General features: G+C 34.0%; 2 protein-coding genes across 2 annotated transcripts; both read right to left on the bottom strand.

Annotated features, from left to right (window-relative positions):
* Positions 1–1,028: 1,028 nt before the first annotated feature.
* MS3_00002598 (uncharacterized protein) lies at positions 1,029–14,766 on the bottom strand. Its single transcript, XM_035734097.2, has 2 exons — positions 8,599–14,766; positions 1,029–3,804 (listed from the first exon to the last, which is right to left on the bottom strand). Exon 2 carries the CDS (start codon positions 3,778–3,780, stop codon positions 2,071–2,073), a length of 1,710 nt encoding a protein of 569 aa, XP_035589179.2. The 5' UTR covers positions 3,781–3,804; positions 8,599–14,766; the 3' UTR covers positions 1,029–2,070.
* A 1,301-nt stretch (positions 14,767–16,067) lies between these two features.
* On the bottom strand, positions 16,068–27,738 carry MS3_00010277 (uncharacterized protein). Its single transcript, XM_012945513.2, has 2 exons — positions 25,791–27,738; positions 16,068–16,277 (listed from the first exon to the last, which is right to left on the bottom strand). The coding sequence occupies exon 1, from the start codon at positions 27,381–27,383 to the stop codon at positions 25,914–25,916; it is 1,470 nt and encodes a 489-aa protein (XP_012800967.2). The 5' UTR covers positions 27,384–27,738; the 3' UTR covers positions 16,068–16,277; positions 25,791–25,913.
* Between the last annotated feature and the right edge of the window lie 249 nt (positions 27,739–27,987).

The raw sequence follows: 27,987 nt of genomic DNA on the forward strand, positions 1-27,987 counted from the left end.
GAGATATCAAGGGTACGGCGCCAACTTCAGTGCTTAATGCTAACATACGATCGGTTCATTGGGAATTTTGTATAAAACGTTTTAATTGAGCGCTATAACAAATAAAACGACGGGACTATAATTTGTGGACGAATCAATCAGGTATAAGATAATAGATCTCAGATTTCAGCGCGAAAGACTTTCATTCATTTAGGTAAATAAATTTCTGGCATTATAGCTCATGTCACTTCCTGATGGAAACTTCATACATAATTCCTAACGAAGGCAAATTACAGCACTTATTGTGAACCGGATAATAAAAGCATCAGTAACACTAGCTGCAGCCAGGTACTGCAATATATACGGATGATTGGAGAGCGTACAAACTCCTACATAGGCTTGGTTATGTGTATCTTGTCGTTATCTACAAGTAGCATTTTGTGCACTCAACAATCGGAGTGCACATAAACAATATTTAAACTATGTAGTCGAGGCTGAAATAGTTTTTGAGACTTTATCATGGTTCCAGAGGCCGATTATTCCGTAGCCATATGGATGATCTCCTCTACTGCATGCATTACGATTTTAGAACCAGTGAACCTCTTCCTAACCTTGACAAGTTTTTGAACCATGTATAAGACGTGTATCCACTTTATTTCCTTGGTTTTGTATAACAGATTTTTACTCTATACTGACTGTTTGCTGATTGGCTACTATTACTCAAGTTCACTTAAGATTCGTTCAAAGGTTGCCTATAAATTAGAGTCTCGCTAAATATGCCTTAAACCATGAGAATAGGTAACTGAATAACAGTTCATTGACCAATTTCTAATTTATATAACAACCTGAAATATAACATCGATCAAATCGGATCAACACTTGGATAACCTATCAATTATCTATATGATATTGCTTGTATAAATTATACATTACTCAATTAGAATATGAATGTGACTAGAATACAATACAATTTAATAAACAAATTCATTTCTATATATTTAGAAGAATGAAAGAAAGTAAAAAGGCAATGGTCAAATAGCAAGTTGGTTTATTTAAATTTTATCCTCTAAAAACAATCAATCAATAAATAAATAAACAAAAAATCAATAAATAATAGACAATTTCTAAAAATGTATTGTTTTTCATTATTATAAATCTTCTATATCTAAATCGATATTTATATATTTACAAGTGATCAACATAAACATACATACATAGTAACAAGTAAACAAACAAATATTTATAGGAAAAACAAAATACAAACAATAAACAATCAAATGATTGAATGATTTTAAAATCAATAATCATTGAATTGATTATTGAAGCCCAAGATAGGGTTAGATGGAAAATGCTAGTGAGCGGTCTATGCTCCTTCATGAGGAGTAACAGACGTAAGTAAGTAAGTAAGTAAGTGATCTTTTGAAGATTAGATTTGATCGTTGATAAAATAAACAAACGATTAACATACATATTGATCTTGTCAAAGATTATACTTAAAGTTATTAAAGAATTTCTGTATAAAAATAATGTTTTCTTTCTCAAAAAACAAACATAATGATGTAATAAGAAAAACAATCTTCCTCTCCCCCCTTGACTATGGTAATATTTATGTATCACATTAACAATATAAATAAATATTCAACTAATCAATAATTTACAAAGTCTAAGCATAATGGGAATGTTCATCAATTGTATTCTAGGTTCAAGATGTGGTACTAAAAATATCAAAAAATCAATAGAAATAATAAACGAATCATTCGGACAAAATAACAACACAACACCACCAACACCAATGATAAAAACAACAACAACAACAAATAATAATATAGTAACATTAGAATATTCTTTACACCTAAATTGATCAATAATCAATTGAATAATTTAACAAAACAATAATTTTATGTCTTTTATCATAAACAAATAAATAAGGGGGAGGGAGAGAAGGTAACAAGAAAATTAAATAAATAAAAATCATTGAAGGATCAGTATTTCATTATTTATTTTTTTCGTTGTTGTTGTTGTGGTTGTTATAATCCCTGAGATAAATATAGTTTCCAAGTAAATAAAAAGAAGAAAACTTTTTTTTCTTTCTTATCTAACAAATGTTCTAAGTAATGGAGCAGATGTAGGTCTTAATGGTGGTTTATGTTTATTTATTCTTCTTTGATACATATGAATATGTTGACGTTCTGAGGCTCTACCACGTTGTAAACTATTATTATTCATAGGTAGTTGTTGTTCATTATCACGATTATTATCATTATTATTATTGATCTGTTCTAAATCACTCGATTGATTGAATATATTCATAGATTCTTCCAATGTATTATTATTATTATTATTACTATTATTATGATTATCATTACAATCTATGGTTGAATTCATATCGATCCATTCACTTTGTATGAATTGAATAAATTGTTTTGGTATATCATTCATAATTACAAATTGTTCATAATTAATATATTGTATAAAGGTAATTAATTGTTTTGGCAAATCAATATTATTGATTTTTCTATGAAAATCAATACCACCAATTTGTTTTCTTATTTTATTTCTTGTTATTAATTTTAAACTAAATGGTTTATTCATTAATTGATAACATAATTGATGTAATTGAATTAAACGTTTATAAAATTCATTATATTTATTATTATTATTATTATTATTATTATTATTATTATGATAATAATAATATTTAATATATAATTTACATAATGGTAAATTTTCAATGAATTCTGAAAACTCTTCTATAGTTGGAATAGTACATTTTAATACAAGTAAATTAATCAATAATAATATTGATTGTTTTATCAATTTTGGCATCTTATTATTATTACCATTACTACTATTATTACCATTATTATTATCATTACTATTACTATTATTACTAATATTATCACCATTATTATTATTATTATTATTATTATTACGATATAGATCAATATTCGGATGACATAATATACATAATAATATACTAAACCAATTACAATAGGAATATAAATAATCCATACATTCAAATTGTGAATAACCATTTTTAATAAGTTTTTTAATAATCAATAATTCAATAAATGACTGATTATTAATTTTTGTTAATATTAAATGATTATTTATAGATGTGATAGATTGATATAAATATTGATTAAAACTAATTGCTAATAAATTAAATATAATCACTGAATTAATACGATGTATATCAATACCTTTTGTTAATAGATTTGTTAAATGTATATTATAAAATGTTAATAGATTAATATCATTTAAATAATTATCATTTATATATTCATAAATACTAGCAAAGAAATAATCTAATGCAGATTGATATGTATAATGACCATGTGTCCAAAATTTCCTATATGGTAATATATTATTATTATTATTATTATTGTTTGATCGTGAATTCTTTTTACATATACAATCTGTCCAACGACGACATAATTGTGGACGATTGATATCAATACCATAATAGGATAATAATGGTAAAACATTCCATTGTAAACAATCTATAGCCCATAGAACTGGTGAACATTCTTGATAAAAATAATGATGATTATGATGATGATGATGATTCATTAAATATGGATAGAATGTATTGAATTGATGTCGTTTCACAATTATCGTTAAATTATTTAATGGTTGTTTTATACGTTTTAATATATGTTCAATTGCTGGAAGATTACCTTTTTGTATGAAATAAGCTAATTTTCGATTGGTTTGTTTAAATAATCCACAACGATGAATATCAATACAAAAACATGTTGACCATATTGGTATAGATCGTTTAATTCTTTTATTGCTCATAGCAACTAAACTTCTTTTTTTTCTCTTTTTAATGTACAATATCGAATAGTAACAATTAAAAAATAAAAAAAAATTCTAAAGACTCAGAGACATAGTAACTCCATTACTTAAGATATATGTATTATATCTAATACTAATCATTACAAGGTCAAAGAGCCCAATAATTAACCAATCATAAATCAGTTTTTAGAAGAAAAAAAATTTAGTGGGCAACACACATGTGACAATACGTAAAATTCCATAATAAAGGTAGACTATCAATGAATTTATGTAGGATAGACATTCATATGAAGAGTGTGTGTGTGTGTTTTTTCTCATTAGATATGTCTGTCCTACCCGTATATACATCTATATCAAAACTTATTCTTATTTATTGTTTATAATTAAAAGGTGGGTGGGATCATGATCGATAGGGGAGGAAAAACTATCGTAAATTTTCAAGTAAATTAAACGAGTAGTATCTTTCATCAATTGAAATCAGCTGATGAATTATCTCAAATCAAAAAGTAACAAGTAAATCATATATACTCACTTAAGTTTTCAGATAAACATTTTAATTGAGATCATGAACCGATTGGTGTTAGACCATCGTTGGAAACCTAGAAGTACTGGATGGCCGTTTGGTCCTACTGTGGGACTCCTCAGCAGTGCTTATCCACGATCCCATATGTGGAATTCAAACCCAGGGCCTTTTAATCTTGCGGGCGAATGCTTAACCTGCTGAATCACTGAACTGACATCCAACAGTGTTAGTATCTATACTTACATCGATTCATGAATACCTGTGCAACCATTCATCTATTGTCTGAGATAGATACCTGTCTCTATTTAACACGGATTGGACTCCACTGGCCACGGCTTTTCATTAGAACTCCAGGAAATCATCTGTGTCCCAGTTCATATTATGCACATGATGATTATTATTATCGGAATGAGGTTTGTGGAGATTGTAGTCATTTTAATAATTGAATTTATGAGTCGATGTGCGCTGGATGGCCGTTTCGTCCTAGTATGGGACTCCCTTGCAGCACGCCGGGTCAGTAGATTAGAGGTTAGTCGTTTGCATGCGAGACTAAGGATCATAGGTTCGAGTCATGCGTGCAGGATCGTTGACACACACCGCTGAAGAGTCCCATACTATGACGAAACGGCTGTCCACTGCTTCCAAGCTTTCCATGGTGATCTAGCTTGTATCGACTCATAAATTCAACCATTAAAATTACTACAATCTCCACAAACCCCATTATGATCATAATTTCAGATAAGGGCGAGAAAAACGCCTTTATTTCAGATTAATAAGTTGTACTTGGCAGTGTTCCTAAATGTATTCCTGCAAAACATGGTACTTTGTGCTCTCTGGAGAGACTATTATTATTTATTCCACTTAAAACCAGACTTCCAACCATAGCTGCTACCTTGACATGGTGGTCGGGCTTGCCTATTGTGATGGCAAAACCAAGCTATATTGACTGGAACATATGTTCCTGTAGGTTCTACTATGCCAGGCAGGTCGACTGGAGAACGGTTAAACTAAAAACAGCAACTCAAGGTCTGAGGGTGAAGTCGTACTGCTGAATGCAGATGGGTGTGACAGCAGTAAGGCGTTTCCCTCCGACAACCAGCATCTGCAGCGATGCTACCTTCACACAATGAGTGGTGAGGTTAGAAAAGGTCGACTCTAAAAATTTCACACCTCACCTTACTTCACGGATCTCCGTCTCCGGCGGTAAGGCCCTTTGAAGAACGAAGCTAACACATTAAAAACTCCTGGGGCAGAGCTAGCTCTCTTAGACTGGATCCCAGTAGACAGTCGCTTGTGCGCTGAACGGAACAGTAAGAACTCGCAAAGATAGGGACACTTGTCGTTGCCTCTTCGTCGTCTCTGCCTACTCTCCCACTGACTGCAACCCAGATGATGTAAAAGATGAGTTTTACAGAAACATTTCCGACCTTCTCCAGGAAGCTAGGCGCTCTGATGTAGTAATAGTGTCTGATGACTTCCATGCTCAAAAAACGAAAAGGAAAGGCACCTAGGTGGATCTTATGGTGTCATGGATCAAAGAACAGATAATGGCGACCGTCTGTTGCAGCTATGCTCAGATAACCGCCTCTTTCTTGCAAATACTAACTTTAAGCATAAGGAAAAACATCTTTTGACATGGTGACCCCCTAATTCATCCCAACATTAGACCCAACTAGATCATACCGCCATCAGCCACAGGTGGAGGGGCTCGATAGAAGACTGTCGCTCATTCTGGAGCACATGCCTAGATTCAGACCATGCTCTAGTGCGAGCGCGTATTTGCTTGCGTCTTACTGGACGTAGGAAAGACGCTGCAAGTAAACCTCTTAGGGTCCTACTTAATGATAGTCAAGCTAAGAGTATATTTCAGGAACAACTAGGAAAACAGTTAGGCAGTCATATAGGTGATGCCCACCTCGAGGCAGCATGGAATGATATCCGAAAAGCTGTGGAGTCAGCTGTGATATCTGCTAGTACGGTAACCCGTAAGGTAAGGGAGAAATACTGGATCTCAACAGCATCTATCGCACTGATAGATGCTCCGAAACTCATTCCACCTGGCTCTGAACATAATGAAGAGCGAAGTCAGCTTAAGCGCAAGCTGACAAGAAGTCTACGCAATGATCGCGAACAGTGGTGGGTAGCGAAAGCAAGAGAGATGGAAAAGGCAGCGGCAATAGGTAATAGCAGACAATTGTTCAGACTCGTTAAGGAAACCGGTATTAGGAACCCGACTGTTAGCGAAACACTCTCAGAGAAAGATGGACATATTATGCATTCTCAATCCAGGAGATTGGATCGATGGGCAGAACACTTAAGGGATCAGTTCAACTGGCTTTCAGCCACACTTCGGTTTCCCACGATATCCAGTCAACCTGAATGGCAAGTTAATGTAGGTCCTCCGTCTCTTTACGAAGTTGAAAAAGCCATAGGAAATCTGAAGCCAGGGAGAGCAGCAGGCCCTGACAGGTTTACTCCTGAGATTTTTAAGGATGGTGGTTCAGTATTAGCAGTGAGATTAACTGAGGTCTTAGGTAGAATTTGGGAACTGGATGTAATCCCATCCGACTGGTTTCAATCACTGATTGTGCCAGTCTATAAGAAAGGACAAAAGTCCTCTTGTGACAATCACAGAGGAATCAGTTTGACTAATATAGTGTCTAAAATATTAGCTTCAATAATACTTCGACGCCTAACGAAAGCTCGTGAAGAGCAGACTAGAGAAAATCAGGCTGGTTTTCGACTTGGATGTGGTTGTATAGACCAGATATTCACACTATGTCAGGTTCTAGAACACAGACACACATTCAGACGCCCCACAATGGTAGTATTTCTCGACCTTAGAGCAGCATTCGGCTCTGTCGATCGTAAGGTTATATGGCAGTGTTTGTCACTGAAAGGAGTACCAAAGAAGTACGTTAACCTTATAAAGGCTCTCTACTCGAACACAACTGGTAGAGTAAGAGCTTATGGCGAACTGTCATCAGAATTGATTACCTCAAGTGGTGTTCGTCAGGGCTGTCCACTCTCCCCATTCTTGTTCAACTTTGTCATTGATGTACTTGTAGAGATAACATTTTCCTCATCTAAATGTACAGGGGTTGAACTTCAACCAGGAGATTCGCTTGTTGACTTAGAGTATGCCGATGACATAGTTCTATTTGGTGAAGACGATGACAAAATGCAGTCTTCTGACCACTCTAAGCAACAATGCAAGCATGTTCGGGATGCGATTCTCTCCTTCGAAATGTTAAATGTTGCTTCAGGATTGGGTTGCATCGACACCCAAACTAAGGATAGGGAGTGAAGTAATTGAGTGTGTCTACCGCTTCACTTATCTTGGAAGTCTCATCAGCCCTTGTGGTCTGGTGTGTGACGAAATCTCAGCACGGATACAGAAGGCTCGACTAGCTTTTGCTAACTTACATCATTTATGGCGTAGGTGAGATATCCATCTATCAACCAAAGGACGTGTTTACTGCGCAGCAGTTCGTCCCGTCCTACTTTATGGCAGTGAAACATGGCCGGTAAGAACAGAGGATATTCGTAGGTTACTAGTACTCGATCATAGTTGTCTTCGAAATATTGCCCTTATATCCTGGGACTATCGAGTAAGTAATTCGCTTGTTAGGAAACGGGTACTAGGTAAGGATGGCAAATCAATTGATGACGTACTGAAACTTCATCAGTTGAGATGGCTGGGACACGTATTACGTATGCCCAATCACCGACTACCTCGATGTGCAATGTTTTGTTGTATAGAAGTAGATTGGAAGAAAGCTAGGGGTGGCCAGACCAAAACGTGGCACAAATCCATCAAGTCACTGACAAGTGAACTGAGTCATGTTGGTAGGTGTAGACTACCTGGTTCGGGACCGCGAGATGATAGTAACCGATGGTTAGAGACCTTGAATGACATGGCTCAAAATCGTTTGCAATGACACAGGTGCATCCACTCTTTGTGTTCTCCCAAATTCTAATCTCCTGAATTCTTCATGTACCTTTAATTTTCCTCTTTGCAAATTTATCTCACTGGATTATACTCTTTGACTATCATCTCCAAACCCTAATGTTTCCGATTGCTGCTTATACTTTCACTACCTCTACCCTACCACGATGGGATTTGAACCGACAACTGTATCTCTGTGTCAATGTGGTACGGCAACTCGAAATGATGTACGTGTGTACCAAGTTCTACGTTGTTACTGACTGACTATAAAATATGTAATAAAACAGTGAATAATGACCACAAATAACATTGTATTATGATAAAGAATAATCGAATTGAAACTTACTTATATTGTGAATCAATAGGCCAATTTGGAGGTTTACGATTCATAATAGTTTGTAAGAACCAATCAATAGATACTGTTGTTACTGACTGACAGACTGAAAGTCAGACCCAGATTAACGTTTGACAGGCAAAAATGTTGAAACACTTATTCAGATTTAAATCCGTTGGTATCGTTTGCTTGTATCTTCCCATTGTTGTTTAGGACTGCAATTAATCAATCTATTGTTGGCATATGTGTATCCTGAGTTCGAGTTCCGGAGTGGACATCAACTCTGGGATGCAGGTATATCCAGCTGGCAAGTCCCAAATAGGGCGAAACACGCGTCCTGGATTTCACTGCTAGCCACCATCCAACTTTTCAGATTAGTTAGCTTAAACTTATAAAATCCTAACACATTATAAAATTAACCTTTTCGATGATTTTGTTGAAGAGGCGGTAACAATTCAACAGTTAGACTCTGAGAGTCAAGTGCACGCTGTCATTCTACCATAACTTTAATTCGTAATTTTTAGTTATTCATACTTTATCTTAATGTTTTTAATTTTTAGTCATTTATTATTACCACTTATATGTGTTTAATTCATTCTTCATCTTCCTCGTACTCTTTGAATGAATAATTATCCTTCACACAACCCTATTTTGGTCCTTGAAATTATGTACTCATTTTCATATTCTCTGACAAACTTAGTGGGGTAGTAGGTAAGGTAGATGAGCGATATAAACGCTTGACCTTCAGACTACAAGACATTGATAAATCAGCTGAATACGTCGATTTCTGAATCATGGTAATACAATATCTGAAAAGGGGCTAACATCATTTTAAATATAGATGTAAATTTTACGTATATTAGGAAATTTTTGTAACACCGTACAACATGGTTAGACTTGCAGATTTACAAATATGTGCTGTTTCTCGTAGACAGTCGAGTGTCGATCTGTTTTGTCATTTGCTACGACCAGTTTGATACATTTTTCTACCTTTGTATACTTTCTTTTTGAGTGCTGTTGTTGGATCCCTTCAACAAGCTGTTCGATTTTCAATTCATTCAAACTTTGTTCCTTTTTCAGAGCATCAATAAATTTCCATATGCTTGGATGAACAGCACCAATAAATTGGTTAAAGCATCTATCCCACTCCTCCCCTTCATTGTTTGTTTTAGGAAAGTTTTCGACAACATAATTGTAGACGTTTCATAGTGCGATCTCGAAAACCGGTTGGCTGAATCCTCCACGTCTTGTCAGTCTCTCAATCCATGTGTCTTCAAAATAGTTTGTTATTTCTACGATTTCATTTTCTATGTAGAATGGTAACTTCATTAAATTATCAACCGTAGCTGTGACATTTGCGACTGGTACGAGAGCTAGCGCTGCCGAATGACAGATCTCAATAGTAGAATTTTCGTCTTTCACAAAACGTTGTTGACGGTTCACTGATTGTTGAAGTACCCGTTATGTACATAGACTCAAATAGAACGGTAACTTTGTTGTACTTCATTCAATCGATGTAAGAGATATAAATTTATTTTATATGTCATTACATCCTCATTACAAACACATAATCGTGATTAAGTTTATGACCTCTACATTTTAGGTCACCTGATGTTGCTTAACAAACTCTTGATCTTTTGGGAATCCAATACACACAATACACTTCACTTTATAGATTGTATCATAACTGTTCGAAAAAGACGTCAGAGATAACACGACTAAGGTAACAAAAATGATAATTTGCTACCAAATTCGAAAAATTACAGTATATGATGAAGGTAGATTCTTTATTATGAGTTTTGAAAAGTACTTTTTGACTGATCGTAAGGCAGAGAGGTCAAAGGGTAAATCGAACATATTTCACACCATTAAAAATGTTATCCCATCTTTCGATGATCACCTTTACTAATATATACTCTCTTTCATTAGCCTTTCGCACATGCCATTACCATCGTGAACCATAAAAATGAAGGTCTCCGAAAAACTCGGTGATTACTTAAACTAAGCCATCGTAATACGCCTGATAAGTTTCGTATGAGACGGTGTGAATATGATAGTAGGGATTTCATTGACCAGCTAAAGTGACACTTTTAATTGGTGAGAAAAGAGTATATGTGAATGGTCGGGACGGGGTTCTAGAATAAAATTCATATCATTAAAAAATTATTCCCATTGTAAACATGTTACTCATTAAAGTTAGTATAGGTGTACTTTATCTTCCTGTTTGTTGGCTGCGCAAATATTTAGGCACTCTGAACGAAGCAGGTTGTTGTTCTGGGAGACACCTCTTCAAATCAAGGATCTTTACTACAAAGTAGTGGAGTAACGTAAATAGGTACAATCCCTGAGTCTGAACTATGTTCATATACCATTCATTCAAACATGAACATGGATTCCATGTACAAAATTGAAATAAGGGTTTTCCAACTCCCTCGGAAGAATCTTCTTATTCATCAACCAAGTTTAAACGTTTAAAAGCACGTTCATCTTCTTACTTTAGTAGAAACAGCAGAGTCACATAAAGGCACTGGATAGGAATTCCTTTACAAACTCCCATATTAGAACATCATGAGAGAACAGAAGTATTCTAAAGCGGACCGAGCGATAAAGAAGCAAATTAAAAACATTTGAATAAGATGACCATTAATATCGGCTTTCGGTAAGTTTACTTTTTATTTATTTTAAATAGTCATGATATCTACTACATTGTTATTACTGATTCGAAAATCCTCTTAATTAGTTTGATACGTTCCATTTACGCGTCTAAATATTACCGTATACAAATGTGGAGTTGAGATGAAGATCTAATTGAAAACAATGTTGTTCACCTATATGTGCTATTTTAATTTGTATGATAGAACTTTTTATAGTAATATTATTTTTATTAAGAATTCCTTTTGGACCCTGTTCAGCCGCACTTCTTGAAACGATTTTAAAAGAATCGTTTGATGAGTACATTGAGAACCTTCGTTTCACAATTGATTGATCACTGGGTGGTGATCAATGTCATGTGTGTCAAGTCCTTTTTAGTGCAGATCAAATGCTATCGACCAAGTTTCAATGTGGCTACTAGTCTAGGTGATTCGACATTGCGTACACTATGTTAAGATAAGACGGTGTTTGGAGGTAGTCAACAAGAAACCCTGGACAAGGGTTTTGTGCTACTTGGCACTCGTTACCCAGGTGTACCTGTAATCTTGAGGGAACTGGTGCTCTCTAACATATTCGATCCTTTGTTACCATCTTATCTCAACAATGTCAAGTCATCTAGACTAGTGGCTACATTGCAACATGGTCGATAGCATTCGATCTGTACTAAGAAGGACTTGACACACATGACATTGATCACCATCCAGTGATCAATCAATTGTGAATATATCTCAATCCTACAAAAGGTCGGTCGCAGGGAGCACCAGTTCTCTTACTGACGACTGCCAAGTAGCACGAAACCCGTGTCCAGGGTTTCCTGTTGACTACCTTCAACCATCATCTTATCAAAACTTTCATTGACTCTAAGTGGAACTGATTGAAATCGTCCAGTATTCTTTTTTGGATTATAAAGACCTAATTGTCAAATTTGATAAAAATGTTCAAACAGACAGTCAGTTCATGCAAATTCTAAAAAGAATAAAGTTTATGTACACTATATTCAGTTAATATATATTCAAGTTAGATATCAAATCTTTTAAGATAATATAACCTAGACTAAAATGACTTTTCAGTTATCTGAAAGACTAATATACTAACTGATTGATGTAAATTCAATTCTCATTCCAAGTAACAATACCTTTATGAATTCAAAAATGAATGCCAACTGAAATAAAAAAAAATCAATGTTCAATGGAAGGGGTGGGATTGTTGTTTCTTGTTTCTAATTATTTCACAGAAAACTTTGTTTTTTTTGAGGGGGGGGGAAATAAAGTATACAATTTTCCAGTACGAAATATTAAGAAAAAAATTGTAAGTAAATTCTATTTAATTCACTTTAAAGGGGGTTGAAAATATTTATGAATGAATACTATATAAATAAGTTTACACAAAAGTGGTGAACGGATAGTTTCATTCAACCTATAGTGTTTTAGGTCAGTTCTGTTATTAGAATACTGTTGTTGTCTAATATATATATATATTCAAAATGAAGTATTGTTAACCATTTGTTATGAAATATCTTCGAAACTATTCTTATACTTCATATGTTAATCAACCTAACAACTGTTATTACCATAACTCTTAATGTTGTATAAATTCCAGAAGGTAAAACAAAGTAATGACAAGAGTTTATTTTAAACACAGCTCAAATCAGACGATCACCAGCTAATATACAATAAATGCATTTAGTTTTAACAAGAGAAAATTTTTAGGGATGTACGTGAGTCATTATTAAGGGGTTTAAAGAGCTAACATTTAAGTGAGGTATATAAATGCGTTGGCTGTCTAATGTAATCAATGATACATACTCATTTGCACAAGGATTAAGATATAGGTGAGCTATGTTGTGTGTGTTCCTTATATTGACATAAGTAATATATGATGTTAGTCGTGAACAGAAGGTCTGGCAGCAGAGAGACAAGAGAATCGAACAGTAAAGAATGGAAACAGAATGCAATTTGTATGAAAATTCAAGAACAAAGGAGTCTGAGTCATTTTGAGACAATCGATGGACATTTTATAAATTAAGCATTTATGATATGATTGTTAGATTTTATTAACAAGTCATGTAATTGTATGTTGAATACATTCGATTGTCCCCAACCGGTGTTCTTGTTCACTACAGTTATTATGAATTGAAATAACGCTATCATACAAATAAGTTTCCTAGATATTGGAATCAGACGAACTTCAGATGGCATACTACAAAGACACATCCACTGCAAAAATACCTGGAGTGGAATTTATCTTAGCTATAACAGTTTCTATTTAATACGTTAGAAAAAGGAAATTATGCGAGCCATTTTTGATCGTCCTCGTAAACTTTGCTCGAATGAAATACTGCAACAACTTGTCTTTATTATAAATTGCCTATGTGAAAATGTATATTCAGCGAAATTAAAAGAGATGTATACCAAAACCAACTTACGAATTAAATGCAATACAGTGGATAAGAAAACCTGCTTATTATATTTGCACTCCAAAGGAGGTGAAATTACTAGAATAATTAATCATAAGATAAATGCCACGTTGAATGTTGCTTATCCATCAGTTATTTGAAATGAACTGCTCACTCAAACAAACGAATTTGACAGTTCCTCTCTTCCCAGTACCTCTAACTGTATTTTCCAATTTACATGTACGCGCCGAAGTACATACTTTGGGAGAACAAAGAGAAACATACATGTTCATATTTCAAGCACGTTACAAAGGACTTGATACTGAGGCGCAACAGCTTTAAACAGTGCAATAGCTTGACATTTACTTGACACTGAGCATAATATTGACATTCCACAAGCCTTAAAAATTATTAGCAGACAAAAAAAAGCAGAGTCTCTCCGGTTTGCTGAATCAACAGAAATAAAATATATCAGACCTGGTTTATGTATCCAGAATGAGACAACACCTTGGTCAATTGTTTTCGTCAATATAATTATTTTATTAGTATTTATTAAGTCGTTATGCGATCTCCCCTTAACGATTTATTATTTTATGTACACCGAAACCATCTCTTCACCCATACATTTTCATTTATTTAACTTTGTTAACTTATGTAAACTCTTCAAATCTTAAATTCACTAAGTATTATTTGTTTGAATGTTCCCATTGATGTTTAGAACTGCAATTGATCCGTCACTCATTGGCATATGTGCACCCTGTGCGGATGACCTTAAATCACAAACATTATAAGCAAACATAGATGATGGCTAGCAGTGGAATCCAAGACGTTCGTTTCGTCCTTTTTGAAGCGAACGGTACTGGGTTCGAGTCTCAGAGTGAAGACCAACTCTAAGATGCAAGTACATCCAGCTGACGAGTCGCAAATAGGACGAGACGCTCGTCAAACGGGATTCCACTGATGGCCACCATCCATCTTCAAATCCTTTACAATCATTGCGTAACCCATCTTATCAATTTCTAATTCCAAAAATCTTATGCAGACCTGTCACTGCCTCTAAAATTATGACACAACCTATCAACCACTCCCCTATGCCTTTGAATTCCATCTCCAAATAACTTCTAACGTGTTCTTGCAGCTATATATATATATATATATATATATATATATATATATATATATATATAACTATTGATAGCCTTCTTCATTTTAATTCTTTTCGTCATCAATGTCAATTGCTTCACATCATATCAAACCTCAATGTTACCTTTCAGTACACATATGGTTGTAAGGAGCTGATAAGAAACCATGAAACATAAGGAATTCGTATTTTTTCGGCCTCAATTGTTATTCTGGATTTATTACATAATTAAAGGGAGCCAACTGTATGAAAAAAACCCAGGTTATATGAAGCACTTAGTAAATTTCAGCATATACAATCTTGCATGAGGATGACGGTCATAGATTTATATTTCATTCATCACTTTACATGCTGATGATACAATGTCATCTTCCTACATCGAATATGAATAACACATCAAATGAAGAGGTATTTCAGAGTTATAAATCACACTATAATTTTCAAACATTCTATAAAACTATATGAGTAAACGAATAATAATAATTAGGCAGTTAAAACAATGATCAACGACTTGAAACATTTAATGTTTGTAATTTATTACAATTAGTTTATGGTCTCAGATTCAACTAAACACATCACGTTTATAGAACTGCTCCTGTAGGAATGCTTTCCTACGTTCATTGAAGATGATGAAGGATCTACGATTTCTTCTAGAACTCAATGTATTGTGTCATCAACCTGTTCGATTTCAGTGTAGTCAACACCAACTTTCACTACATTTTGAATTCCGAGTAACCCGAACGGTTTATCATTAACCCATTATGATGCACCTGCAGGTGAAAGTAGTGCTCTCAACTGTTGATCAAGTCGTTCTACCAAACCGTCAAGGTATGGATGTCATGTGGTCGTTCGGAATTGTATGATTTCTAGGAGTGTATTAATATAACGAAAAAGTCCAGATCATAACTAATGTGTGCACCCTACACTAATGAGTGAAATTCAAAGAATTCACATCAAAACAGGATTCAAAACATAGCATAGAAATTATCAAGTTCGAATTCTTAGATTTATAGAAGCCTTGGGAATTCGTAAATGCGAACCCTCTTATGTGTGAGGGAACGATCTGTTTTAACATGGAATTTACCAGAGTCATCTTTTAGTCATTTTATTACTCAGGGTTATGCGACAGTTTCCTATTCCTTCCATACTATATCGACTTTCTCAAATGTTTATCAACGATTAACCTCGATGCAGCTCTCTTAGTGCTACTGCCAGTCTCAAACCTGAATAATGCTAAAGGGTTTGGCATGGGGTCAGCAACTTCCCCCCCATAGAAAACAAACTTGATAAAAACACTAAACAGAATAAACAATTTAAAACATTTAAACTCTACTCTGTGAGTTGTGGAATCTTCATTCAGAAGAATTATAACGCTTCATGAAGAAGGCTTACATTCTTCATAAACGATGAGAACGAATCGTCTTCTCACAACCAGATCAACGTTTAACACGCTTACATGGAATGTTTGCACAGTGTGTAGGACGGAGAAGACCATTAAAGTAGCTGTAAAAATGAAAAAAATACAGGAAGGCGGTGCTTAGAATGAGAGAAATTCATTGCACTCATGCTGGACAGAAAAGGATAGATTTGGAAGAAATGCTGCTGTACTCTGGTCACAAAGAAGAAACTGCTTCGCACACACAAGAATTTGCTCTGATGTGTCAAGAAAAGCACGGACAGCACTTATTGGATGAGAATTGGGTGGATCCAGAATCATCAAAACATCCATCAAAACGAAAATAGAGCGGATTACAGTAATTCACATTCAGTGCAATGAACCAAATTGTGATAGTAATGCGAATGATTAAGATCAGTCTAATGAGAGACTGTAATCAATCGTAGACAAGGACTTCGAAGCCACACATACAGACCTACCTAGGAATGCTAGAGCACCAACAGCGGAACAAATCAGCAAAAACATCTGACAAATCAGGTGTGATGCAACACCAGAACCACAAATCACACAAACTCAATCACTCAGTTTTGAGGTAGAGGCAAATACAAAGATGTCACCTTCTCTCTTTAAAAATACTGAGGTTGGAGAACAAGTATCGACAGTCCGGGAAGAGGGGCACCTCATCAAGATACCGATGAAAGGAGATCTCTGTATCTGTGATAACTACAGAATCACAGAGGCATCACAACGCTATTAGTATCAGGCAAACATTTCAATAGTGTTACTGAAATGAGTGAAAAATCTAGTGGACAATTGACATTGAAATCATCAGACTGACTTTGATAAGAATCAATCATGGACCCACCAATGTGTGACACAACCGATCATTGTTGAAAAAATAAAAAAAATTTAACTCATCACCACACATCGAATTCCTAGTTCATGAGACTGCATTGAACAGAGTGTATATTAGAACCTGATGGAATCGTTTTCGACATCATGATGTATGTGAGATGATTGCCACTATCATATGGAATTGTTACGATTCAGTGCACTGCAAATCCGTGCATTGAAAGCAGCCCACAGATGCATTGTAGTTGAAGATTGACGTCAAATAAAACCGTCGAATCCCAAATAGGATGGAATGCGCGTTTTGGATTCTATTACTAGCCACCAACTACCTGTGCTTATGAGGCATTATACTTAATGACAATATCTAAGCGATCCGCGCAGGATGCAGATATGCCAAAAGTGATTGATCAATTCCAGATCTAAGTATCAATGATAAGGTTCAAATAAGCAGTACAAATGATTAATCTTTTCAATATTTTTTCTAAAAAAAAGTTTTCTCCTGAACTATTCCTAACTCTCTTATTCTTTGATGTTATGATAAGTTTTGTGCAAATAACTATCAAGAAGTAAGCTTTCTTCTGATTGGTCACTCTTAAAATTGTTTAATGCCAACAGCCTTTCGTAAACTTACCCAGAGTTATTTACTTATATATGCCTCATACTCACAATGGACCATTGGCCAACAACCACCATTCTCTAACCCACTCTATTCTGGGCCTTCATTTCTAGTTCCATTCAATTGTTGTTTATTCTACTGATGTCTGTCTCCATTTCTCGGCATGATGTGTGAGGGCTTGTCTTGTGACGCAGTTGGGTGCTTTCTTCAATATGTGTCCTATTCTCTTCCAGCGCTTCTTCCTGATTAACTCCTCCGCCTGGGACCCCTCCGGAGCTACTGCCGATCCCAAACTCGTATAAAGGAGGAGGGTTGGCATGGGGTTAGCAACCCTATCCCGTAGAAAACTAACTAGCCAAAAAACGCTAATCAGAAAAAATAAATCAAACCGAGTAATACAGTGATATAAATAATATGTAACAACCAAGTAAGCTATCTTTTCCTCATTTCATCATTATTGTTATTTATCAGACGATTCAAATTCAGAATTTTCAGATTACTGCTTAACATCAGTTGATTAACTTCAATTTAACATAAAACTCAAGACGAAACAATGTTTGACATTAAAATCGTAAAATTTTGAAGTTAGACATTAACACGGTTGGATTCCGGTTTAATAATCTAGAGGTTAGATGTTCGGGATCGATATCAGACCGATAGGTCCTGGGTTTGAGTTCCGCAAGCGGGACCATCGATGTTCACTACTGAGGAGTCTCATACTAGGACGTAGACGGCCGTCCAGTACTTCTAAGTTTTCCATGAATTCAACTATTGAATCAAATTGACTTTTAACATTTATCTTTCAGTTCAGTTAGTTAGCTGCAACAGAAACAATGCAAACATTTGTTATACAATAACTCATGATTTCAACCAGTGAAATTTCTAAAATCTCCACAAAACCACTTCTGATAATAATCATCTGCCCACTAGTGACTGACTTCAAGAGATACTCCTGGAGTTCTAGTGAGAAGTCGTTACCCGTAAAGTTCAACCAGGTCTGTTGTGAGAAGTCAACTCACTGAAGACAATGATGTACGATGGCGCAACTTCGTGGATTGATTGAAGTTGAACCTTAACACGTTAGATACCCGCCAGCTCAGTGGTCAAGTTGGTCAAGTGCCTGGCGCGAAACTGGTAGGTCCTGGGTTCGAGTTCTACGGGGTGCGGAATCGTCGATGCGCGCTACTGAGGAGTAGAACGAAACGGCCATCCACCGCTTCCAGGTTTTCCATAGTGGTGTGACTTCAATTGACTCATGATTTCAACCGGTGAAATTTCTAAAATCTCCACAAAACCCCTGATAATTATTAATCCATCATTTTTATTATCTTTTATCTAATTAAATATTAATTAATTAATAACTCAATATCAGAAGAAGTTTTATGGAGATTTTAGAAATTTCACTGAATCAAATCATCAGTCAATTGAAGCTAGATCACCATGGAAAACCTGGAAGCACTGGACGGCCGTTTCGTCCTAGTATGGAACTCCTCAGCAGTGCGCTCGCGCGCGAGACTACTAGGTCTTGGTTTTGAATCCTGTGAGGCGGGATCATGAATGAGCACTGCTGAAGGGTCCCATACTAGGAAGAAACGTCCGTCTAGTGCTTCCAGGTTTTTCATGGTGGTCTAGCTTCAATTGACTGATGATTTCAACCAGCGATTAATGAGTTCTATTTATTATCATTTATTCAATGAAACAAATAATGTTCAAGTTTATAAAATAACAAATAAAAAATATCCCATTTTAAATAGTAGCCCAGTTTCTATTTTTAACTTGACTAATTATACTATAAATAGTAACTAACGAAAAACACTATCACATGGTTAAAAATTAGGCTAAATTTGTAAGAAGTTTTAGATGAATGATTTTTGTTGTTGTTGTTGTTATTGTTGTTGCTAAGATTATAAATATCTATTAAGGTTATGAATTATTTATTATGTATGAATGAATGAATAACTTAGAAAAGAAATGAATATTTCGATTGTGTTGTATACTACTGATGTCAATGGATATAAGTAGTATGTTTGATCTATCCGTCGAAAATGAAATATCTGGCGGTAGAAGATGATGACAATCGAAGAAAAAGAGAATGGGAGCAGTGAATGATTGGTGTAAAAATGAAGGAATAGTCAAGTTTGAGATGATTGACTGATATTTTGTAAATGATGTATTTATTGTAAAGTTCTTAGATTTTACTAAGCATTTCTGTAATTCAGTGTTCATATATATTTGGTTGTTCTCAGTGGTGTTCTCGTTCATTACAAGATAACTAAACGAATTAGGATTAATTTTACACATCTATCTACTTTATTTATCAAGGTGTGATATTAATTGTTAAGATATTCTTGTTGTTACATTAAACATTTTACTTACTTACTTACGCGACAGTCGACAGATGCATTCTAAGTAAGGACCGGAGTCAGACAAGGCTGTCTACTCTCTCCCTTCCTCTTTCTCCTGGTGGTCGACTGGATTATGAAGACCTCGACATCTGAAGGAATACATGGCATATAATGGACAACCCAGAATCAATTAGACGATTTGAACTTCGCAGATGACCTGGCCCTCCTATCGCATACATATGAACAAATGCAGATGAAGACAACTCGTGTAGCAACAGCCTCTGAATCAGTAAGCCTCAACATACACAAAGGAAAGACCAAGATTCTCAAATATAACACCGAGAACACTAACCCAATCACACTTGAGGGCGAAACTCTGGAAGATATAGAATCCTTCGCTTACCTGTGAAGCATCATCGATGAACAAGGAAGATCAGATGCAGATGTAAAGGCGAGGATTGGAAAACAAAGGCTTCATTCCCACAATTGAAGAACACATGGAACTCAAAACAACTCTCAACTAATATCAAATGTCACAATCTACAATATGAACGTCAAGACAATTAGTTCTACTGTATGGAGCTGAAACTTGGTGAACTACAACAACGATCATCAAAACAGTGCAAGCATTTATAAATAGTTGTCTACGAAAGATACTCAACATCCATTGACCGGATACCATCAGCAACAGCCTTCTGTGGGAAAGAACAAAACAGCTTTCAGCTGAAGAGGAAATTAGGAAAAGACGATGGAAATCGATAGGACATACATTACACAAATCATCAAACTGCATCACGAGGCAAGCCTTAACTTGGAATCCTGAAGGGAAGCAGAGAAGAGGAAGGCTAAAGAATAAATTACATCGGGAAATAGAAGCAGATATGAAAAGGATGACTAACAACTGTAAAGAGCTTGAAAGGATTGCCCAGGACAGGGTTGGATGATGAGTGCTGATGTGTGGCCTATGGTCCTCCACGAGGATTAACAGGCGTAAGTAAGTAGGTTGCCGATTAAACGTAGTGATATTGACCGGTACACATATGCGTTATATTCCACTTTAATTATAACGGACTACTATTGCATATTTAGTTATTATGTGATATAAAATGAGTAATGTCTTATAGAAATATCTTGTAAATATTTTATTATGTTTTCCTGTAGAACTCTAATCTTGGAAGTTCTTTTCAGTGTAATGATTTATCAAACATTTGTGTATGATAACTGGATTCCTCTAATTACAATTTCAGTAACGCTGTTGAAATAACCGGGAACCAATGAAACTCAAGGTACATATTTTCCCTTTTTTTGTAACTTTTCGATCCTATTAATTTCATTACAATAAACGAGAATATGTTAATTGCCAGTAATAATAATAATAATAGTAGTAGAATGTCATATTTGTTCAACAAGTTGATATTCATTATTACTTAGTAGATAATGGATTTACAACTGAACAGTTAGGTACTTGGATTGGTGCTTAGTGATAAGATCAACACTAGAATACAAATGTATCTATCAACTAAAGAAATGTAAATAAGATCAAAAGTAAACATTGCATTCCACTATTCATCATTATCCTTGGAAACATGAACCAAAAATATGATGTACAGTTTACTATACAAGTTTATACTTGATCATATCACTGAATGATATCAATTTTGTGATTCTATTCACATATGAATAGAAGGAAATGAAGCCACATTTATTCAATGTACATTGAATTATATCAACCAACTGATGATAACACATCAAATACAAATACATTTATTTTACATTTATTTTTCTTTGAAGAAAGTACTGTTTACTACTTAAGTAGTAATAGTAGTAATAATGATAATATATAAAAATGTATATTGTAATTACAGCAAAATGTGTGTAATATCTCATTCTCATATTGTTTTCATCATAAACTGATACCAACAGTAGAACAATTTTCATTTAAGAACTACTAGACAGTGATTTTATTCCAGTACTTTCACGACTAACTATTCATTGAATGATGACCAATGTTGTGACATGATTTCCTACATCAGGTTATTCCTAATACGAATAGCTTAGTGGTAACATCTCAGATGTTAGCTTAGGTAACGCTGGTTCAAAAGACACAAGAAAAATCTAATAGTTCACATTCAATACATACAGGTTTCATAATAAGCATACTTCCTTTAGGACATTTCATACATCATACAATTCCATCATAACGCACATGAGAGGACTCTATCAGTTACAACCCCTCATGACAACAATAATAATAAACTACCTTAAACACATCGATTATTGGTGTGTATATAATTTTTGTCAAGTTTTGTGATTTGTACATGTTGATCCATGTGCAAATTAACTTATAACACAATGAATTGACATTCATTAAAGGATTATTGAAAATCGGTGACAACTAGTTGAAGACGATTTCTTTTAATGTTTGAATAAAAACCCCTTACCTCAGTCATATGTAAAAATTGAAATAAATAGTCAAATACACATCAATTAGGTTTATATCTATCATGAATATTGTAGATAAGAATTATAGAACTATGTCAAAACTGTTTAACAGCAAACATTTTGATTACTTAGCTTACCCCTACTGTCATTTTACAGTTAGTTACATAATAATACAGAATTGAGAGATCTGATTTTATCATTGATTTCCTTTTTTGTTGTTGTATAATCATTAGAGAAGTACTAACAATTGAAGGATTTATTTAATCTCTTATTCTTTCTATTCCTGACAAACAGTGAAGGATAATATTGTCTAATTTGTCATTTGGACAGTTTTATATTTCTAATCCCTTTTTTTTTTATTACTTTATAGTTAGTTGACCTAAAGATTAGCATAAAGATTGAATGTCATAAAGTTAAGCTTTTACCAATGCTGAACTAGTTTTAGATGTATACACTTTTATTAAACATGTTAGATAAGTGAAATTGACTATCTAATTAATGACAATACAGATTGATAGTACCAAAAACATCATTGAAAATGAGTCCACTATAAAAAGCCGTTTCGTTATGATTGGACAGTTTACAGTAATAGGTATTTATAATCTCCAAAGTAATTGAATTCGGAATCTTTAGAATATTCAACGATAACATTGTTTTAGACTATGTAGCTATAATTCTATAGTTTAGGTTTTCGACTGAATTTCAATATGGATAAATCACATTATTTCTAATACATTTAAACCCTTACTTACTTACTTACGCCTGTTACTCCTCGTGAAGAAGCATAGGCCGCTCACGAGCATTCTCCAGAAATTTAAACCCTACCGGTTACGAATTCTGTCTGAATTGGTTAAATTCACTTCTTGTGTTCTCATTCAAGTAACAAGTCGATCTCATGTATACAAGGCGTGCATATCAGTGTCAGACAAGAATGTTTTAATCCATTATCAAACAATAAACAGTTAGTGTAGTGTAGCAGAATGATTAGTTCATAGATTTAATAATTACAAGTTTTCAGTATGGGGGTTGTGGAGATTGTTAAGTTTTTTTGGTTGAGATCATGAATTAATTGATGTTAGACCACCGTTGGAAACCTGGAAGCACTGGACGGCCGTTTCGTCCTAGTATGGGACTCCTCAGCAGTGCGCATCCATGAGTTTATAATTTATGTGACATATTAATGAATAAATACATGTTAGACGAAAACTATTCATCAAATGAAGCCTGACAAACATTGTAGGTTACTGTTACATGATAGTGATTACTAGTTAGAGGGAAAATTGAACCTCATTTCTCCGATTTGTGGTGAATTGCCCACAACTATAAACATTAAATAGTAAGTTTTCTGAGTGATATATTGAGTGAAACACACTGAAATATTTAAGTTTACACTTATTATTGAATATAAACATGAAATAATTATAGATTATATAGTGTTTATTATTGATTGCTGCTTATAATTAGACTTTGACGTTTATGAACTCTTTAGTTGTACTTCTATTGTGTGATATGGGTACAACGATTTCGATGGTTTGGATATGATTTAAAAATGTTATCTTAAAGCTATCCAAATTGTACTTTATTTCCTAAAGCTTAAACTGATTATAGACATAGTTAATTTATGACATCGTATTGTGACAACTGTCAGTGTATCACAACTCCTTGAATAATGTTCTAGGAATGGTGAAGCTCAATCACTTGAGACGTTTATAGACATGACTAAAATCAAAAACTAATCGAGATCTTTCAAAAGTTTTTTTTTACATTCCTCACCAGAGTAAGAGGAACTACATGATCTGAAGAAAGTTTTTCACAGTTGTATTTTCATCTGAATTACATCTCTCACTATAAAACACCATTTCTTATCGTTTGATTCGTTATTTATATGAGGTCCCTTCTCTCCTCTATTTGAATGGAGCATATTCAATTTGGTGACTATTTGTACCAGTATGCATATGTAGTAAATAGAATAGAAAAACTATTCCAAATGGTTTAAACATTAGTACGGCTACATTTTTATGAGATTTCATTCTGATCACCTTTCCAGGGCAAGACTATAATTTATGGACGAACCAATCAGATATAAGATAACCAGTCACGAATTTTGGTGCGAAATTTATCTCTACATTTGGCTAAATAGAGTTTTGGCATTATAGCTAATATAAGTTTGTGATGAAAACCCTAAATCTAATTCCTAAACTTAACTATTAACAGTAAATGAGAATTCTAACTGTTTTACAACTCGCATTTAGTCCTAATCAGTAGGTGTTCATTATCAAGTTCATTTCAGCGTTGCTCAAAGATCATGCACACATTAAACACTTAAATTTATATTTTTTTGATTGAAACTATGAACCAATTGATGTTAGACCACCGTTGCAAACCCGGAAGCACCGGACAGCTGTTTCGTCCTATTGTGAAACTCCTCAGCAGTGCGCATCCACGATCCTGCTCGCGAGATTCGAACCCAGGGCCTTCAGTCTCGCGCGCGAACGCTTAACCTACTGGACCACTGAGCTGGCATACAATGGTGTTAATGTCTAACCTCAACCAGTCAACGAAATTGCGCGACCAACTTCCATTGTACTAAGGTAAATACCTGTTTCTACCCGACATGGATTAGCTCCACTGGTCACGGCTTCTCACCAGAACTCCGAGAATTCCCTCACGAAGCAAATCACTAGTGAGCACATGTTCATGATTTCAATAAAAAAACTTAATAATCTCCACAACCCCTATACTGACTTAAATTTATTATTATTATTTATTTATTTTGTTTCAACACATAAATATTGGTACAATAAAGCACCAAATATATATGCGCCACACCATATTTTTTTGTGTGTGGGCTGTGATACTGCCCTGGTGCTCAGGCCGAAGCAGGTGATTTTCTTAGGGAGCCACACCCCGAGCCTTTGACTTAAAGGTCTGATCCACAAGGCAGTGGAGGATCATGAGGAGATGCAGTCTCATGGTAGCCGGTGACCAACAATTGGTTCATACACTATTTGTTCCCGCAGGATACTGGAGCCCATGTGCACCATTGGTTTGGAATCCGGTTAAAGCGCCGGACATTCGCTTTTCGTCCTCTCAATTTCGTAAACAACAGTAATGTCACGAGAAGGTAATGAGAGTAGGACTTCTCTGACAGAGGCTATATACGCGTAGTCGTATGAGAGCATTTCGAGAGGGAGAGTGGGCTCACCCCACTCTCGGCCATACCAGGCGATTTGGAGGCACTTAAAGTTATAAATGTATTATACAAATTAGAATGTAACATGAAAAGGTCTTTGCTTGAATGATAAATGTTATAATTCTATTTCAAGAAAAAAACAAACTCTATTTAAATATTCAATATAACTTACCGATAATCAGTAGTATATTTCATCAATATATCAAATTACCAACAACAACAACAACAAAATTCGAAAAAAAAATAAAACAAAATAAATGAGTAGTAGAATGAGAAGAAAAAAAATAGAAAAAAATTAAATCATTTTTGAATTCGATTGTTTTTTTATCATTGGACTAATTAAACATTGTGTTTCACTATTGAATGTTAAAGATTGATCTTCTAGTTCATCTTCTTGATGTTGTCGTTTTCGTCGTTGTTGTTGTTGTTTTTGTTCTCCTTCATCATCCTCATCATCATCATCATCATCATCATGATCATCAGGATCATGTTGTTGTTTATGATATAATAAATGTTTATTAAATTGTATTAAATGTTTAATTAATCTCCATGAACATATTAAACATAACGATTTAATAATCACAATTATACCTTGTATTAAAAAAAACCAATGATATTGAAATGTTTCAGCAATAAATGCTGATAATAATGGTGATAATAACATACCAATACCCATACCACCTAATGATAATGAATAAGATATATAACCAGGTAATAATGTCATTTCTTCACTAACCGGATATAAAAATGTTATAGATGGTCCTAAAAAAAATCCATTCATATATGATAATATAATACTGATAATATAATTCCATGCAAAATATTCCCATAATATTAATCCAATAGACATACATATACTGGATATGATTAAAATATATTTTAATTGATTTTTTAATAAATTTTTAGTATAACCAGTTAATATAGCACCAATAATATAAGTAGTTGCTTCACCGGATGCAAATAAATTAGTTAATAATATACTATTTTGTAATAATGTTTCATGTTGATAAACATAATCAGTTAAATTTAATAACATACCATATGTAACAATACTTGTAATTATTCTATCAATAAACCATAATAACAATAATAATTTTTGTTGCCAATATAAATTCCAATATATATTCCATAGATTCCATTGATAATTATCATTAGACTGGTTACTTTTATATATCTGAGATGTTAAAGTATTCTTTTTATAAAATATCATAGAAGTAATAAATAATATAATAAAATATATAATACCAAGTATAATAAATGTTAATCTCCAATTATATATATCAATTAAATAAGCATAAAATTCAATAAATAATATAGATGCAACTGAACCTCCAGATACTAATGTTGTTGCTAATATATGATATGGATGATTTTTATAAAAATAATCATTTACTATTAAACTACATGTACTTAATATAAATGATGAACCAATACCATGTAATAATGTATGGGTTATAAATAACCAATGTGGATTCAATACAAATGAACTAGTAATACATGCTAATAATATAAAAAATGCACCAAAAAATTGTGTTATACCATATTTTTTATTTGTATATAAAATTATTGATGTTGTTATAGATGTTGTTAAATAACCTAATGCTGAATATGAATCACCAATCCAATTTAATTCAACTAATGTTGTTTTATTATATTCTGAATGTAATTTTGCTATAAATATACCAAATGCTCTACGTTTACCACCTAAAAATATTACAGATAATGCAGCACTTATTAATATAAACCATGGATATAATTTATGCATATTTTATAATACATTCAATAATGATAATAATAATAATTGTTGTTGTTGTTATTATGATTATTGTTGTGATTGTGATTGAGATTGATGTTTGAATATAAATCCACTACTTTATATGTATTTGACAAAATGAATGTAATGAGATAAATAAATAAAGAAACAAAAAACCAACCAGAAATGGGTTAGTTCACATGACCAATCAAATAGAGTTCATTAATCAATGAGTAAGGATTTATACATTTGATTGGTGAATTGATTGATTATTTATTGAGTACCTTTACTTAGAACTATAACAATATAATTCAATATGAATGTTTGTTCTTAATATGGACGATAGTAATAATATTTGGTATTATATTACTTAACTCCGCCTGGAGTCCCTCCGGGGGCTACAGCCGGTCCCAAGCCCGGATAAAGGAGGAGGGTTGGGCATGGGGTTAGCGTCCCCATCCCGTAGAAAACTAACTCGCTAAAAAACGCTAACCAGAAAAAATTATTCAAACCTTTTAAACTCTGCTCTGGGAGTCAGAAGGTCTTCATTTAGAAGAATTATGACGCCTCATGATGAAAGCCGAGTTCCTTCGGAAGTTACGAGGCCGATGCCCCT

The sequence above is a fragment of the Schistosoma haematobium genome, chromosome ZW (genome assembly GCF_000699445.3).
Source record: "Schistosoma haematobium chromosome ZW, whole genome shotgun sequence".
NCBI lineage: Eukaryota > Metazoa > Platyhelminthes > Trematoda > Strigeidida > Schistosomatidae > Schistosoma > Schistosoma haematobium.